General features: G+C 33.0%; 1 protein-coding gene across 1 annotated transcript in view; it reads right to left on the bottom strand.

Annotated features, from left to right (window-relative positions):
* Positions 1 to 18,550, bottom strand: part of IFT74 (intraflagellar transport 74) — an 85,267-nt gene that overhangs the window by 37,189 nt on the left and 29,528 nt on the right. The window contains exons 8-11 of the mRNA XM_063081154.1: positions 11,007 to 11,145; positions 9,566 to 9,628; positions 3,256 to 3,399; positions 1,971 to 2,011 (exon numbers count right to left, since the gene is read on the bottom strand). Of these exons, the coding sequence (XP_062937224.1) occupies positions 1,971 to 2,011; positions 3,256 to 3,399; positions 9,566 to 9,628; positions 11,007 to 11,145 (387 nt within the window). The remainder of the gene's footprint in view (positions 1 to 1,970; positions 2,012 to 3,255; positions 3,400 to 9,565; positions 9,629 to 11,006; positions 11,146 to 18,550) is intronic.

Below are 18,550 nucleotides of genomic sequence, written 5' to 3'. Positions count from 1 at the left end.
TGCTTATTATGGGAGTGTTTGGAGAAAGTTAGCCAAAGCTTCAACAGAAAAATGCCTGGGAAGGCTTAACCATAGAGTCCTTCTCCACCACAACAATGCTCCTGTTTATTCCTCTCATCAAATGGGCAATTTTGTGAGAGTTTCGATAGGAAATCAGGCATTCGCCTTATAGTCTTGATTTGGCTCTTTCTGATCTCTTGTTGTTTCCTAATCTTAAAAAAGCTTTAAAGCACACCCATTTTCTTTAGTTAATGATGTAAAAAAGACTGTACTGACAGGATTAAATAAATTCCAAGGACACTCATTTCTTTAGGGATGAGGTAAATAGCTTGTATCACTTACAAAAATGTCTTGAACTTGATGAAGCTCAAGGTGAGAAATTAAGTTTATATTTTTTATTTTTTATTTTAATTCAGTATTTCCATGAAATTTTGAAGTTCCCTTGTATATCAGTGGATGAGAATTATGAGTCTGGAATAAGACCATATATTTATGGTCAATGGATAAGAATGCCAAGACAATTAAATAAAGGAAAAGTAGTATTTTCAACAAGTGATGCTGGGACAAATGTATATGCACAAGCAAAATAATAAAATTAGACTCCTACCTCACATCACATATTAACTCAAAATGGATCAAATATCTAAATGTAAGAAATAAACTATAAAACTATCAGAAGAAACATAAGCATAAATTATAAATTTTTATGACCCTGGGTTAAGCATTATTTTCTTAGATATGACACCAAAAGCACAAGCAACAAAAGAAAAAAATACATAAACTGGACATGACCAAAGTTGAAAATTTTTGTGCCTCCAAGGACACCATTAAGGAAGTGAAAAGACAACCCACAGAATGAGAAAACTTTTGCAAATTATATATCTGATAAGAGACTTGTATCTAGAATATATAAAGAACTCTTATAATTCATTTAAAAAAAGACAACTCAGTAAAAAAAAAATGGGCAAAGAATCTGCATATTTATCCACAGAAGAAATACATATGGCCAATAAGCGCATGAAAAGAAGCTCATCATCATGAGCCATCAGGGAAATGCAAATCAAAACCATAACAAGATACGACTTCATACCCATTAAGATGGCTATAATCAAAAAAGAAAGATAATAAAAAGCGTTGCTGAGTATTGAGGAGAAACTAGAACTGTCATGCACTGCTGGTGGAAATGTAAAATGGCGTATCTGCTTTGGAAGTCAGTCTGGCAGTTTCTCAAAAAGTTAAACACTGAGTTACCCACATGAGCCAGCAATTCCACTACAGTACAGATGGACCTTGAACACATTATGCTAAGCAAAAGCATCCAGCCACACAGGACTACATACTATATAAATTCATTTATATGAAATGTCCAAAATAGGCAAATCTATAAAGAAATAAAGTAGATTACCTGTTGTCTAAAGTATGGGGGGGATAGTGGGCGGAGTGATGGGTAAGGGGTGTAGGGTTTCATTGGGGTGACAGAACTACTCTAAAATTAATTGGGGGAGGGCCGAGCCCGTGGCGCACTTGGTAGAGTGCTGCGCTGGGAGCGCGGCGACTCTCCCGCCGCGGGTTCGGATCCCATATAGGAATGACCAGTGCGCTCACTGGCTGAGTGCTGGTCACGAAAAAGACAAAAAAAAAAAAAAAAAAAATTAATTGGGGTGATGGCTGCACAACTGTGTGAATATCTAAAAAGCTCTGGATGGTATACTTTAAATATGTGAATTATATGGTATGAATTATATCTTTTATTAAAAATAAAATTAGCTGTTTTAAAATAGCAATTATACTATGAAATGGCTCTTAAACACTCGAAGAAATATTTAAATCGGTAAGACTGAAAGTTGCATCAATATTATCAATGTGAACCATAGAAAGAATACCTATAACAATACGCACACTTGTACCTTTAGAATGTAATTTAAAAGTTGAGAAACGGATGAAAAATGTCCTAGTATAAAGATACTTACTGTCTCTCCATGCTGGCTATTTCCTGATTATCTTCTTTAACCTATAAAGGCATAAAAAGAAAATAGTAATTAAAGAATAACTCATTAATAGACTATCTCAAAGAGAATTTCCTTTCAGACCTTTCAGAGTATGTTGCACTAAAAAGTCAAATCTAGTCTCTTTCTTGAAACCTATTTCTTAGAACTCAATCTTTGAAGTTAAAGGGAAAATCACTACGGAACAATTCAGATCCCTTCCTTCTTCCTCAAAAGAAGCGCAGTAACTGATATACCCATACCTATCCACAAGTCATCATCAAGTTAACACAGCTTCAGGCCCCCCAGGTTGCCAGATTTAGCAAACCCAGTTAAATTTGAATTTCAGATAAAGAATGAATAACTTTTAGGGTACATATGTATGAGGTAACATGTGGAAAATCTTTGTCATCCTTACATATATATTTATTCTAAAGATTATTCATTGCTTATCTGAAATTCAAATTTAACTGGACGTTCTGTATTTTATCTGACAAATCCTACCCCAAGATCACTCTTTCCACCCCTGCCTCCAGTGATTTTTTTCAAGTAATTTTGGAGGTTCTAGATTTTAATACCTTTATGGAATGATTCTAATACTCAGTCCTTGAATTGATCCCTAGTTTCTTTCAAACCTGGACTCAATCTAACACCACAAAGAAGTTCCTGACTGGAGCTGTGCCCAAATATATATGCAGTTCTCTTAAGGGCCTTATAGTCAGAGTGTCTCAGGATAAAGAACAAGCTAATTATAACTTAGAGCTAAACTATAGCCAGCCTTGGGGTAGTAAGAAAGACAATGAATATATGTGACATGACTTTGTGACATATTATAATTTCATAGGACATTTTAATTCCATTCCCTTCATGAATGCACCAAAAGTAATAACCACAAAAAGTTATTAGCCTTGGGACACTTCATTTTCAAAAATGAATAATGAAACATATCTTCAATAACATTATCTAATTATTTATATAAAGAAGAGTTTCAAGTTTTCCTAATATTGGTCTAAAAAATGGAAAAATGGCTAAAATATGCACAAAGATCATATAAAATGAGGATTTTAACCAAAACACAGCTTATGTGAGAAAACGACTTTCATCTAGATTTTCTTGATCAAGTATTTCACAGTAATTTTGGTGAAACTAACATTTCACTGTTTTTTTAGACAACAAACTTATTGGCTTTACGTTCAACTCAGATCTCAAACAGAACTAATCGCATTTACCAAAACCCGAATATTAAAATAAGTATGTTTGTTTTTCCTACTTGCTTAAGTAATCTCTCTCTCTCTTCCATTGGAGATCCCATGCTTTTGTCTTCTGCAATCATTTGATCTCGATGGGACTCCAACTCATCAAGTTTTTCATGCAGCAATACAGCCTCCTGTTTTACTTGGGAGTGTGCTATTTCCTGGAAAGAACAGAAAAGGGAAACATTTAATTAGTATTTTATCAAAATGTATTCTCAAACAGATTTGTTTATAAGAATAAGGATAAATTTAAGCTACAAGTATCTTTAAATACAGATATCAAATATCATTAGTATTCAATGATGTTACAAAGCATATTTCTAAATTTGAAAAATAAAAGTAAATTCCTGTATATTTTCATAAGCTACTTTCAGTCTAAGATTCACAAGAAGTTGGTAACCTTATTTTCTAAATATAAGACCTGAACAAATATAGTACATCTCTACCAATGGAAGGATAAAGAAAATGTTCCAATATATGTACAACGTAAACCACAATGCCTGATTCAAAGTCCAAAAATGAGCTCTTTAGAGGAAAGATATTTCCTCCAGAATAGGTCATATATAATCTTTTCCATAATGTTATGGATTGAATTATGTCCCCCAGAAAGGTATGTTGAAGTCCTAACCTCTTAATCCTGTGAAATTGACCTTATTTGGAAATAGGGTCTTTGCAGACAGTCAAGTCAGGATGAGGTCATTAGGATAAGCCCTAATCCAATATGACTGGTGTCCTTATAAGAGAAGAGATGTAACAGAGACACGCAGGTATAATGCCATGTTCTGACACAGAGATTGGATTGATGCAGCTGCAAGTCAAGGAGTCATCAAGACTGACAGCTACCATCAGAAGCTAGGAACAAGCAAGGAAGGATTCTACCCAGAGTCTCAGAGGGTGCATGGCTCTGCTGACACCTTGATTTCAGACTCCTAGTCTCAAGAACTGTGAGAAAACAAATTTTTGTTGTTTTAAGCCACCCAGTTTGTGATAATTTGTTATGGCAGTACTAGGAAACTAATACATGCAAGTAAAATAGTTTTGTGTATTTACCACAATTCTACTGTTCACAAAGAGAAAATAGGAATAAAAAAATTTTATTAGCTAACCAAAAGAGCTAGGAATGGTGGTGGTGATAACAATAATCAAAAAGACATTTGAAGCTATTATTTATTAAGCACTTGTTCTGTGCCAAGCACTCTACTACATATTCTTTATATGCTATATCTCTAATACTCTACAAGATACTACTATCATCTCCACGGTACAGATGAGGAAACTGAGGATCTGATATCTAAATAACTTTTCCAAGTTAACAAAGGTATGAATTAATGATATTTGAAAGCAGGCCCACAGCATGAACAAGACTAAATTCTTAAGAGAGAAGAACTCTCTTTTGAAAGTAGAAGAAATCTTCAAAAAAAGGAAAAAGATGACAAAGGAAATGGTTGAAAGTCCATAAGCAATGGGTTAAATATACAGCTCAAGTAACGGATTAGCTTCAGATAAGAGAAAGGAAAGGCACGATAATAAAATGCATAGAGAAGTGCCGGCACGTGGCTCACAAGGGAGAGTGTGGTGCTGATAACACCAAGGCCACGGTTTTGGATCCCTATATAGGGATGGCTGGTTAGCTCACTTGGGAGAGCGTGGTGCTGACAACACTAAGTCAAGGGTTAAGATTCCCTTACCAGTCATCTTTAAAAAAAAAAAAACAAATAAAATGCATACAGAAAAAATGTAAACATTTTGAGTTATTCTTTTGCATAGAATCTTCTCCTTCCTTTTGCCTAACAATTCTATTAACTTGTTCAAATTACATCTTGATAAAACTGTTCCTGAAGACTCAAGCTCACATTAAACCTTCACCTATCTTTTCATACCCCTGTGAACAAAATAAGTATAACATACAGTAGTGAACACAATGTAGATATTCAATAAATACCACTCAATTGACTGCTCCCTGACATAATGTTTTCTTAAAGAACAAGTCCAAAATAAGTAAATAAATAAACAGAAATAAAAGGAATCTGGCAAAAGTTAAATAAATTAGTGATTTAAGTTTTCTTGATTTGAAAATATAGTAATTTTTAAAAACTCATGTTATTTTAGGTATTCATGTAGTGATGCCAAAGGAGAGTGAGATCAGTACAAAAACTAAATCTAAGGTTATAGTTTACACTTCTCCCTATGGAAACTAAATTTGCCAAGTGAAGGGGGGGGAGGGAAATAAAAAAAAAAATTTGCCAAGTGAAAGAAGACTTGATTCTCTCTCAAGACCCACTCCAAAAAAGACAGTGAGGAATTCTATACACTGGCTATATTAATATTAAATGTGGTTCTTTCTCCTTGAAGTATATTTCCTTCCCCACAGAGATTCAAGCAAATAAAAATCATGTATCCCTCCAGGTAGACTAGACATAAAAATTCATATTAATATTTTTAATTAAACAATTTAAATTTTTAAAATTTATTTAATGTTTCGATAGAAAATTATTTTCTCAACATATAAATGAAGGAAAGCATCAAAAACTGAATTTAAAGTCAATCGATAATGAAAAAATTTAACATACAAAGATTAACATCTTTAATGCATAAAGAACTCTTAAAAATGAATTAGAAAAATCTTAACAGAAATTTGGTGAAGGACATAAGCAGACAAGTCACACAACCAAAAGAAACACAAGTGGCTAATAAATACATTCTAAGGTGTTCATAGAAATGGAAATTAAAACAGAAAAATGACATTTTTCATTTCTCAAACTGAAAAGATACTGTATAATACTGGTACTATGAGAGAAACAATGTCAAAATCCTCTAGAGTAAGTATAAATTGGTAAAACTTTTTTGAAGAACAGACTGGATTCGTAAATAGAAGTCTTTAAAATATTCATACACTTTCCACCAAAAACTGTAAGCCAATAATTAAAGAAAAAAATATATTTTTAAATGTGGAAGGCAGTTACATAAAGGTAAAAAACTGGGAATAAACTGAATGTCTAACAATATGAGAATGGCTAAATAAATTATGGACCTCCTTAAAATGTAATATAATGCAGTTACTAAAATCATGACTTTGAAGAGGAGTTAAGACAAATTTTCAAAATGTAATACTAAGTGAAAAAGCAGGAAGAAAAACTGCACTAAAAATAATTAGATATGTTTAAACTCCAGATAAACCTCCAAAGAAATTACTGAAAAAGAACTTAAAAAAAAAAATTTTTTTTTTGCTAAAAGGGAAATTTATTTAATGTAAATGAAAACATTAATAAAAAAGAATGATCTCAGATCAACAATCACCTCTGCACCTTAAGAAACTAGAAAATGAAGAGCACACTAAACCCAGACTTAGCAAAGGGATTATAATAAAAATTGGAGCATAGATAAAAGAAATAGAAAATAGAAAACAAAAAAAAAGGAAATCAATGAAACCAAAAATCATTACTTTGATGAGATCCACAAAATTGACAAACCTTTACTTAGACCAAGAAAAAAGAGAGAAGACTCAAATAATTAAGTCAGAAATGAGATAGGAGTCATTATAACAAAATTTACAGAAATCAAAAGGGTTATAAGAGAGTACTACGAATAATTGTTGGTCAATAAATCAGATCATCTAGGTGAAATGAATAATTCCTAGAAACATGCCACCTACAAAGACTGACTTATGAAAAAAACAGAAGTTTGAACAGAACTATATAGATGGTAAGATGAGTAGTTATAATTTTTCAGTTTCCTGATGCAAGACTCTCTTGAGGAATCCTTGCAGGGTTGGTCATGTGGTGGGGTGAACTTCCACAGTTTTTGTTTGTCTGGAAAATACACTATTTCTCCCTCATTTCTGAAGGATAGCCTTGCTGGCTACAGTATTCTTTGCTGGCAGTTTTTGGGGTTTTTTTCTTTTAGTCTTTTGAATATACCATCCCATTTTCTTCTGGCCTGTACAGTTTCTGTTGAGAAGTCTGTTCTTAGTCTGATAGGGGCTCCCCTATAGGTGAGTTGATGCTTTTCTCTTGCTTCTTTTAAGATTCTCTCCTTGTCTTTGAGCTTTTCCAGTTTGACCTTAATGTGTCCGGGAGAGGATCTTTTGGGATTGAATTTGTTTGGGGATCTTTGAGCCTCCTGGATCTGAATGTGCATATCTCTACCCATACTTGGGAAGTTTTCAGTTATTTAATTGAATAGGTTTTCCATGCCTTTTCCTTTCTTCTCCACTTCTAGAACACCCATGACTCAAATGTCTGTATGCTTAAGGTTGTCTGCTAGCTCTCTTAGATTGTCTTCATTTTAAAAAAATTTTTCCTTTTTTTTGTCTGCCTGGGTTATTTCAAAAAGACTATTCTTCAAGATCAGAAATTCTTTTTCTTCTACTTGTTCTAGCCTGCTGCTTAAGCTCTCAGTTGTGTTTTTTATTTCACTAGTGAATCTTTCAGTTCCATGAGTTCTGCTACATTCCTTTTTTAAGATATTAATCTCTTTCTAAATTTCCTCCTTCATATCCTGGATTTTTTTCTTGTTTCATTATGTTGTCTGAGTTTTCTCGTATCTCAGTGAGTTTCTTCAAGATTGTTGCTCGGAATTCCTTTTCAGTCTTTCCAAGGGTTTCCTGCTATATAGGGTCTGGTATTTGACAAGTACTGGTATTGTTTTGGTGGTGTCATATTTTCTTGGATTTTTGTATTTCTAGTATCTCTACGTTGATGTCTGGTCATCTGGTAGAGTAACTGCTTCTCCTATTACTCTGGAGAGGGGTTTGAGGAGAGAAACATCCTTCTTTTTTTTCCAGTCTCCACCGGTGACACTCCTTGTGTCAATGTAGTTGAGTGTCTGCAGGCTGCTTGCATTGTGTCTGTGGCTACTGCTGTGGCTTTGAGCCATTTCTGCAGTAGACATCACTGTGGCAGTGGCTGTGGTGGGCCACCTGCACAGAAGAGATGTTTTTAGCATGCTCTTTGCCTGCTTCCAGGCAGAGGGGATGTACCCTTGGTCCCTTTTTAGGCCCCCTCGGCACGCTCTCTAAACAATTTTTAATAGCAAATTCTCAAAAGAATGAATTACAAAATACTCACGTTTATTTCTTTTGCAAGCTAGGTGACAGCAATTTTGCCAATCTACAACTGTTACTAATCATATCATCATGATATTTACCTGAATCCATAGGAAATCAGGAAAGTCACGCAAGGTTTGAGATACAGACAGTCTACTGAAGTGCCAAAGGTATGAAAAGGTAGTTCACAGAAAAAGAAATTCATTGGCCAACAAATATATAAACAGTTATTCAACTATATGCATAAATAAATGAAAATTAAAACAAGGTAGTAATTTTTACCTATTAAACTAGCAAAAATCGAAGAAGTTGGATAATGCTTCCATCACTGAGTACAGGGGAAAAATAAGCAATCTTATACAATAAGTCTTAGAAGTAGAAATTGGAACAACCTCTTTACAAGACAATTTTGCAATTTCACAACATTTTAGAAATGTGTACCTTTTGGCCCTCTTATAAGAAATTAATCTTATGATATACTAATATAACTTTACATAAAATGTATGTTTTTCACTGAATCATTGTTTATAATCCCAGAAAACTATAAACAACCTGTTCATCTACGAGGCTACACTATAATCATACAATGCAGTAATTTAAAATAATAAGGGGAATCTCTAAGAACTGATAAAAATAGACATTCAAAATATGTTACAGTGAAAAAAAAAGCTGCAGATAGCATAACAAGTATAAATCCCCACTTGAAGTTTTCTACAACTGTAAAATCAAGGCAGGATTATAGGATTGTTGTGAAGATTAAATGACTATGCTGGTGATATGTATAAAGACCTCAGAAAAGCACATGGTAAACACTCAGTAAAAGGCAGAGTAATTCTGTCTGGAAAGATGGACAAGAAACAGACATTTTTACTTTCATCTTATTCAATTTTTTTTTCTATAAACATGTTCTGTCTTATAAATTAAAAATTGTTTTAAATAAACAAATAAAAAAATAAATGCAAGCTTTTACACCCTTCAAGTAATGAACTCTCCCCATTTTTGTTTTTAGTCTCTTCTGCATGCATCTTTGCTTTAAACTGCCATTAGATTTTGCATGCCCCAGTAGGGATTTGTTTTGTACATAGTAGGTACTCAATAGGTCTAATTTCTTACCAAACTAGGATCCTTGCAGTCCAGAATGGGAAGAAAAATTATTGAACTCCTGTTAGTAAATTAAATATTTTTCAATAAAAATGCACTTAAATGAGTTCCTTTAATATACTTAGCTGAATTATCTTTCATAGCTGAGTAACATGAGTACCCTTATTTGATTTTATACTTACAGTTTCCAGGCTCTCTTTTTTCATGTTCAGTGAATCTAGTTGTTGCTGAAGTGTGTCTAATTCCTAAGGAGGAGAAAAAAAACCAAATACGAATTACATCAACAGTAATTTGTTTATCAACATTTCAATACACATGTGACAAGGTAAATTTTGTAAACATCTTCAACAAGTATCTTGCATTTTGATTAGAAATTTATTAACATTTCATTATTTCTAATTTTGCCAATTTCTTTCATTATTTCTAATTTTGCCAATGTCTTTCATTATTCCTAAAAACTTTGCCATGCACCTTCAAAAAATTTTTATGAGCTTGTTAAAGGTAGCTTTTTACAGTGAATCATTTCTGTGTTCTGAGAACATTAAATATCAGAAGCTTTCAAATTAATGGCACCATTATTTAAAGTTATGATTTTTAATTTTGATTTTTAACCATGCTTTCATTCCTTTAGCCTAATTTCTTTTAGGGCCAAGGCCTATATTATACACACACACACATACACATATACACACACACACACACACACATACGCAAATATAGTTCACTCTTAGCATAAGATCCTTAAACTGATTACTTATTCAAACCCCTGTACAAGATTAACTACATTTTGGTAGTATTTTGGCACCTCAATAATACTCTTCTTTAAGCTTCATTATCTTATAAATCTTTTCTAAAGTAAATTGTCAGTGAAGGAATGCCTGAGAAACTAAAACTAAACTAAAATTGGCATTTATGGGGCCTAATTCTTTGCTAAACCTTTAGTTAAGGGCACAAAATGGCACCATCATGAAGATTCTCAATATACCCTTCAGCAGGTACCTAAATTGCTTATTTAAAAAACATGATTAAGAAACGATAGTCATTCAAATCAGGGTCATAGCAGGTAAAATGTTTGCTACTTATTAGGCAGGAAGGAAAAGGAAAGAAAGTAAATATAAATATGGCTCTGGTCTATGAGGCCTTTTAATGTTTCTATTAAAAGTCCATAAAAATACAAGTGTTTTCATGTATCTTTATGACATGCAAAAATGAAGGATGCATAGAACTGAACAAATGATATAGTAAAAGCTAGGTCATCAAGCAGCATAAGAAAATGAGGTTTTCTAGGGCCCAGCCCGTGGCGCACTCGGGAGAGTGCAGCGCTGGGAGCGCGGCGACACTCCCGCCACGGGTTCGGATCCTATATAAGAATGGCCGGTGCACTCACTGGCTGAGTGCCGGTCACGAAAAAGACAAAAAAAAAAAAAAAAAAAGAAAATGAGGTTTTCTAGATAAGTGTGTCTCAAATTTCAATATCCACATGAATCAGCTGGGGGACTTGTGAAAATGAGGACTCTAATCAATAGGTCTAGTCAAGCTCTCAGGGGATTCTGTGAATCTTCAGATCATACGTTTAGTATCAAGATTGCTATATACCTGACATATAGTAGTAATTACTATTACCTGCAACAATTTCTCATTTGTGGTTTTCATCTCTATATACTCGACTTGTTTTTCGGAAGACATATTTTTGATAATGCTCTCTGCTGCTTGTTTTTCCTGTTCAATTTCTTCTTCGACACTTCTAATTTGGTTTTCTTTCCTAAAATAAAAAGCATTATTGATGAAAAATAATAGAATAATTTTACTCAGGTCACCGTCTCAATTTAATAGGGTACTTAAAGAAATAACAACCACACTGTGTGACTGAAAAGTCCTTATAAGTGTACATAAAAAATTTTATTTGACCTATATATAATTTGATCCCATCAGCACAAACTTATTTTATATCTTTCTCTTCTCCATCCCCAAATTCTTCTATTTCCTTACTATCCATTTTACTTTATTAAGAAAACACACAGATTATCACAGAAAACCTTGAAGGCCTTATCCTTTGTTATCATACCATACCCTCAAAAGACAAATAAGACAGTTAAGTTTTAAAACAGTAATTTTCAAACATCCTTTAGTTAAGGAAGAATTCTTCAATCAAATGAAATCATGTATGGAGGTCCGCCATATAAATCATATAAAGCAATGCAACTCTGACTGAACTGGAGAGTATGGAGAACTGTAGTGTGATTTAATTTTTTTAAAAAAATCATAGCTTTAGATTAAGAATATGCTTTGCCTAAATTCTCTTTTACCTACTACTTTAGTTTAAATAGTTATTTCACAAATTACTGCTATATTTTAGCATTGTAAAATAATAAGCTAATTTCTCTAGAAACATAAATGAAACATTACAAATATAAAAGTAATAACTGTGAAATTATTGGAAGCAATAACCATCTTTAGCATATAATTACAAGAAATACCAACAATATCCTACTTATTTCCTATGCAAGGTCAATTATTGATAGGATAAAAATTCTGAAAAAATAATAGATGAGATGCCACTTATCATGTAAATACTTCAAAATTTACATATAAAAATCTTTACTGAACATAAATTTTCAGTCTCAAGGCCATAAATATCTATTTTGGGTTTCAAAATCTGATTAATCTACCAGTATTTATTCTAATTCACTCCTAGATATCAATTTCTACTGTTTTCACAATCACCAGCTAAGCCCTATTGATCTATATATCCCCTCCACACTCAAATCCTACTACTATAATAACCTAAACTCAGAAATTTACCTGCAAACATCTCATAATAAGCAAATTAAAGATGAACATAATGTAACGGACAACCTGGAATTTCAATTTATTTTTGTCTCATTGTTGGACAGGGAGTGACACCTTCTCGTTGAACCCCAGTTACTACTGTATAACAAGTGTGTTTGCTGATGCTACAATTTATATGGGTATATGGATTCACTGAACTTTCAAGAAGAGAATATCACCTATTTCAATCTTTTTATTTCATAGATTAAGGATACTGAAGACCAGAGGAGTTCATCTTTTGGAATTAATTCATAGTAAATTCTTTGATTATTCACTACCAACAATGTTTCTTCCTACTGTATCTACTGTAGTTAAACTGAAACTAATGACATACAGTATTCCATTTTACAGAAGGGAAATTACAGCACAAGGAAGGTAACTCATTTTCTGAAGATCATATAATGGCCAAGTGTCAGGTCTTTTGATGTTTTTGCACTTTGCTCCTATTATAACTTGGCAATAAAGCCACCAACGGCATCATAAAAATGAGTAAACAAAGTTGAAACTCAAAGGAATATAAAACTTCATAATATCTTTTCAATTTGAATAATTCTAAACACAAAATCCCTTTAGGACTAACACAAAATACATTGGCAACAATATATCTTTCAAAAGCATGCATTCTCAATATTATACACTTTAAATTACAAGATAAAATTGTTAATATTTTAATGAATTTTTCAAGAGTAATTCAGAAACACAAAGGTTAAGCAGACCGCGTTGTTACACTAAAATAGTCAAAGACAACTTTAAGAAATTATTCTTCTAGTCAATCTTTTGCTAAGGAAGTCTACCTTTTTTTTTTTTCTTTTAATCACCTGTTCACTGGGTACAAAGGTTAAAACAAAGTGAAATGCAACCACATGACATACTTTTTTTTAATGGTGTAGAAGAAAGAATAAATTCCTTTAGCAGAGCAGTCTCAGAAACAAAAGAAAAAAGGTAAGATCCTATATGTTTATAGGCTTTGTAGTGGTTGTTGAATTTTTGTAAAAAAGCAAATCATATTTAAGTTTATTAAGTCTGTACAACAATCTTTGCCTTTAATAAGTGATGAAAGAGCGGAAAATATGATTATATTTTTACATGGTCTACCTCAGAAATAAATATAGCTGGGACATGGCCAAAGAATCTTTCCCAAATAAAGTTATAGCGTAATACAAAGTAATTGTTTTTTGAAAAAAAGGTTTCATCTTGCCAATCAAATTTATAAAATCTTTTTATTTTAAAGTATGTTAATAACAGAACATTTTGAAGGGACATTAATCTAAAACAGATTTGCAAGATGAAAAAAGACTGGGCACTAGTTGATAACTACTGAAGCTGGGTGATAACTACCTTCCCGTACTTAGGTTTTTTTCCTTGAAATCTTCTATTACAAAAAGTTTTAAAATTTGCAACAACAAAAATCTATAAGATAGTTAAGTACAGGAATGAAGTTAATTGTGAATCATTAGCATCACAAATACACTGAATTCTGGCATAAATATCTAAAATACTTAATGATAAAATTACATATAGATTTTATTTAACAAAACCAAAATAATTACAGCCCCTTTTTGTTTCATAGCATATAATAATCATAGAAAGTAAATAACCAAAAACTCCTAAGAAACTTATACTCAAAACTCCACTAAGAACATAGTTCCTTTTTCAATATCTATCATTTCCTTTACTGTTAAGCTTTTTTTTTTCCTGTAATATAGTTTGTAGGTTATGTAAAAAGACAATTTTGTGAAATAACTAAAAAAAATGATATTCCATTTGTTCTCTATATTTTATTAGTTCCTAAGTAATCATCAAATTGAAACTCAAATATTATTTCAAAATACGTAAATTTCAAAGTGAAAAAAGATTTCATAAGGAGAAAAAGGCAACGATAATGTCTTCTTTTAAATCATCTTTTTGAATAGGGTAAATTGACTCCTGGACAATTTCTGCATAATCTACTAGCTAGTTATTCTGCAACCTGATTTAAGACAGCCAATAATCCAGCAAATGTTTTTGTCTAGGGTTTTATTCATTGTTATGATGGTAAACATTCACCCCCTCTCTTAATCTTTCCCCTCTCAAAAGACAAATACTTCAAAAAGTTCATGAAAAAATGGAATTAAAAGATAATATTAATCTTTTCATGAACTTTTTAAAACCTCTCCTATGTGAAAATCCCCATGGATGGTATGGATCAATCAATGTATTTCACAGCTCTAGACCTAATGCTTTTGATTTGTTGAATCCTTTTCTTGTACAGAATCTACATTGAACTAAGTATATACTGCTTCTAACTCTAAAATTTATCTGGTATAAAGAAAAAAAAAGATTCCTTTTCTAATCCTCATAATTTTATTTTCTTTAGCACACTGGAGAAAACAATTATTAGTATTCAACAGATGATACAGATAATAAAAATAATGAATACAAGACCACCCTTTGTCTCCACTTCCGCATGGGTTCAAAGTCCTACCTTGTCTCCATTATCTTCCTCAACTGCTTCTATTTCACATCAACTCTTTACTTAGATCCAGTTAATTTTCTTTGTAGCCTATTTGCTTTCTTTAACCATCCCTATCTTATTTTTCTGAAAAAATAGCACTTCTCCCTTACTTACCTCTCCTAACTCACCTCTGCATCCCACCAGAGACATCAGTAAGAACTTGATCACGCCACTGAGAAATACTGAAACAAGTCCCTGAAGAGGCTGCACACCTATTCCTAGAGATCATTAAACACAGGTAAACTAACTTTTGTAAATGATTTAGGCATCCCCTTTCTATGGGCAGTGGTCTGGAATAAGCGATAGCTTGAACTCATTTCTAGCTCTAAAAGTGATTCTTTTAGATGTAAATCCGAGTTGTATAAGATCTAGGAGGCAGAGTAGCTTTTTCTAACAAATTTGATTTAACCATGGAAAGAGAGAAAGTAAAAGGGGAATAAACATAAACAGATCAACAAATTGAAGACAATGAGGAAGCTGACTAGAAAAGACCAGCACTGAAATAATAAAGTCCTCACTCATAACGAGGCAACAACTTTAGTAACCTGAAAGGAAACTTGCTCATGGAGATTAGCTTTTCTACTTCCTGCTCTAATGGAATAAACTTTCCTTAAGAGATCATAAGTAACTAATTGCAAGAAATATTGTAAGAACAGTCAGAAGACTACATTTTAGAAGAACCCTAAAGATGACAGGATATATTCATATCCTTTCCAACAATAATTTGTTTGCAGAAGGGTATCTAATGTTGACTTTAAGAAAACAGAAGTAAAGAAGAAAAATATTAATGTCATAAATAAAATGATTACAGGGAAAGTAACTATTTAGCAAGAGTATACTCCAATAAATGGCAATTTCCAGGTAAAGATGGCATGTTGAATGCACCCACTAAACTTTGACACTTGTCTGAAACCCAACAAAAATCAAAGTAAAAGGTAAAAAGGGGCATAAATTCACAAGTACAAAGAGAATGAAAGAAGGGGCAATAGAAATAAAATCTAGAAACCAGAAAGTTAATGGCTGAAGAGAAACTGACTGGGAAAGCAAAATTTTACCAACCTAACAACAGGAAAAGCTGAGAAGGCACATGAATTGTACTTCAGAAACTCTGAACAATCCAGAAGTTGGCAGTGCCAGGTATTCTGGAAGTAGAGGAGGAGGTGCTAATTTCTTTCCACATCTGCCCAGCCAGATAATATTTCTCCCCTACATGAGCAGAAGATTAGAGGACTTTATTTTTTCTCAGGGGAGAATAAAACAAGGTGAATTTGGGTACTGGGCACAAGGCACTGTTGAGATTAACTTGAGATAAAGTTTACATACTAAATATTGACATAAACCCACCTTTTTCACCATTCAGCTCTCAAAATGCTGGCCACCAGACCATATCTGTTCAGGCAGTAGATTAGAAGTCATTTTGTGAAATCCAACTAGATCAAATTTAAAGTTCTAAAGATAATGATATTTAAGGATTCCCCAAGAAAACATTCTAGCAAGTTCACTCTACATAAGGTCTAGAGTCACTACGACCCACAAAAAGGCAGTTTCTAATCAGCTTTTTAATTCCCCACCCATATATAAGCCCCAAACAAAGTATTAACAGACTTATGAAGAAAGCCTCCAATATGAAAGACACTGTCCAAAATAAACTTGAAAAGTACAACCTGAGGATACAGATGCTATTCCGGAAAAAATAAAACAATAAAATACACAAGAAACAAGAAAAGATAATATATTCATGCAATAGGATACTACTAAAGAAAATATGCAGAGAACAAAAAGAGCTCTTAGAATTAAAAAGATGGGAAAAAGAAAACTTTAATAGAGGAGTCTGAAGATAAAGCTAAGGAGGTCTCCCAGAAAGCAGAGCAAAACACAGGGAGATGAAACGTAGGAGATTAAAAATAAAAAATTATAACATCGTTCCAGGAATTCCAACACCCAATTAAGGCAGTTTTAGAAAGAAAAGTGAGATTTTTTTTAAAATGGAGAAAGTCACTTATTGGTGGGAGATAAAAATAAATAAATAAGTTCACACACACACACACACATACACACACACACACACACACACACACACAAAAAAAAACCGGAGGGGAGAAGAAGACATAACAATTACAATTCCTTGAAGTTGACATGACAAGCATACAGAAAGGACATTGTTGGGTGGCAGGGGGGAGAGGGTGGAGGGTGGGAGGTTTCGGTAATGGGCCACAATAATCAACCACATTGTATATTGACAAAATAAAATTTAAAAAAAATAAAAAATATAAAAATGGAGAAAGAATATCATCAATATCATCAATGAAATAATTCAGAAAATTTCCCAGAACTGAGGGGGACAGCTTTCAGATTGAAAAGGCCAACCAAGTACCCAGTTTAAAGGACAAAAATAGACTCTCAGGAACACACAGGATCCTGAAATTTTGGGATATTGATTATAAAAGTTGTTAGGATTAGGAAGAGGCAAGTTATCTAAAAGGATAAAGAATTAGAATGACACAGCATCACAGTATTCTTAACAGTAATACTAGAAACCCCAAAACAATGGGGCAATGCCATTGACATTTTGAGGGAAAATTATTTCCTACCTAGAATTCTATTTCTAGCCAAAATACCTTTCAAGGTCTAAAAAAATTTCCCTGCTAAGGACCTTCTCAGGAAGGTATTGAGGAAGTTCCATCAAAATAGGGCAATAAACCAAGATAGGGCATTCTGTGAAATAGGAACCCAGTAACAAAGGTATACAGGAACTTTGTGATGGTCAATAGCTGTATAGAAGACCTGGTGATCAGCTCCCTCTAGATTAGAGCATGGCAGCAGGATCTAGGAAAGACTTTTTTAAGCTGGTGAAACAGATTAAATACCTAATATGCATAAAACTGCTGAGAAATTTGCTAGGAGAGAATTTGGACATAAATTCATGAAAAAACAGAAAACTACATTAAAAAGTACAATTAATTTAGAGGAAAAAAACTGCAGGAAATAGAAAAGTAATCCTATTACATGGCTCAGTCACCAATAACTTTCCTATATTCGTGATAAACAGTGAATATTCATCTAATCAAAACTACAAGTAACTATGTTAGGAGATGAAGACACAGGAAATATATATTTGATGTGTAGGAGATAAAGGTAGGGAGTATTTGAAAGAGAGCTGAAGGTTCTCATTTCTCACAGTTATAAGTCAACGGATAGTACTAAAAGATAACACCCAAAATTGAAAAATCATGGTGAGCGGGCAGGGTTGGGGAGAGATTGGGTGAGGTACCCAGGGAATAACTGCAATTTGAGGTGGTGGGCATGCTGACAGTATTGATCTGACCACCACATCTTGGGCACAGGTGCTGACATGTGCCCCATGAATATATATAACCAATAAAAATTTAAAAAATTTTTTAAAATCAGAATTTGAGAAAGGTGGATGAGAGATACATTTTCAGCTGCTTTATTTCATTGAATCAAACTAAATTCTGAACTAGAAAAAAAAAGAAAAACCAAGAAGTAGCAATATAAACAGATACTGTACTTAAACCGCATATATACATTCTTCTGGACTTTCTTTTGTGCACTTACGTATTAAAATTTTTAAATGTACAACCACTTCAATTGCTTTAAAGCTCCTTTCAATAGATCTAGGAACTAATGATACCCTAGAAAAATATTGTCTCTCATTTTCCACAGGGGCTTTCTGGTTTGTTAAGATTAAAGTACAGAGATGGTAAACGGCCATGTACTTGTTCTATGTATTTTAAGAAAAAATAGATTTAAAAGGGAAAAAAAGGAGTTGGCCAGTTAGGTCATTTGGGTGAGCATGGTACTGATAACACCAAGATGAGGATTC

The sequence above is a fragment of the Cynocephalus volans genome, chromosome 16 (assembly GCF_027409185.1).
Source record: "Cynocephalus volans isolate mCynVol1 chromosome 16, mCynVol1.pri, whole genome shotgun sequence".
Classification (NCBI taxonomy): domain Eukaryota; kingdom Metazoa; phylum Chordata; class Mammalia; order Dermoptera; family Cynocephalidae; genus Cynocephalus; species Cynocephalus volans.
This window is presented reverse-complemented; position numbering and strand designations above follow the sequence as displayed.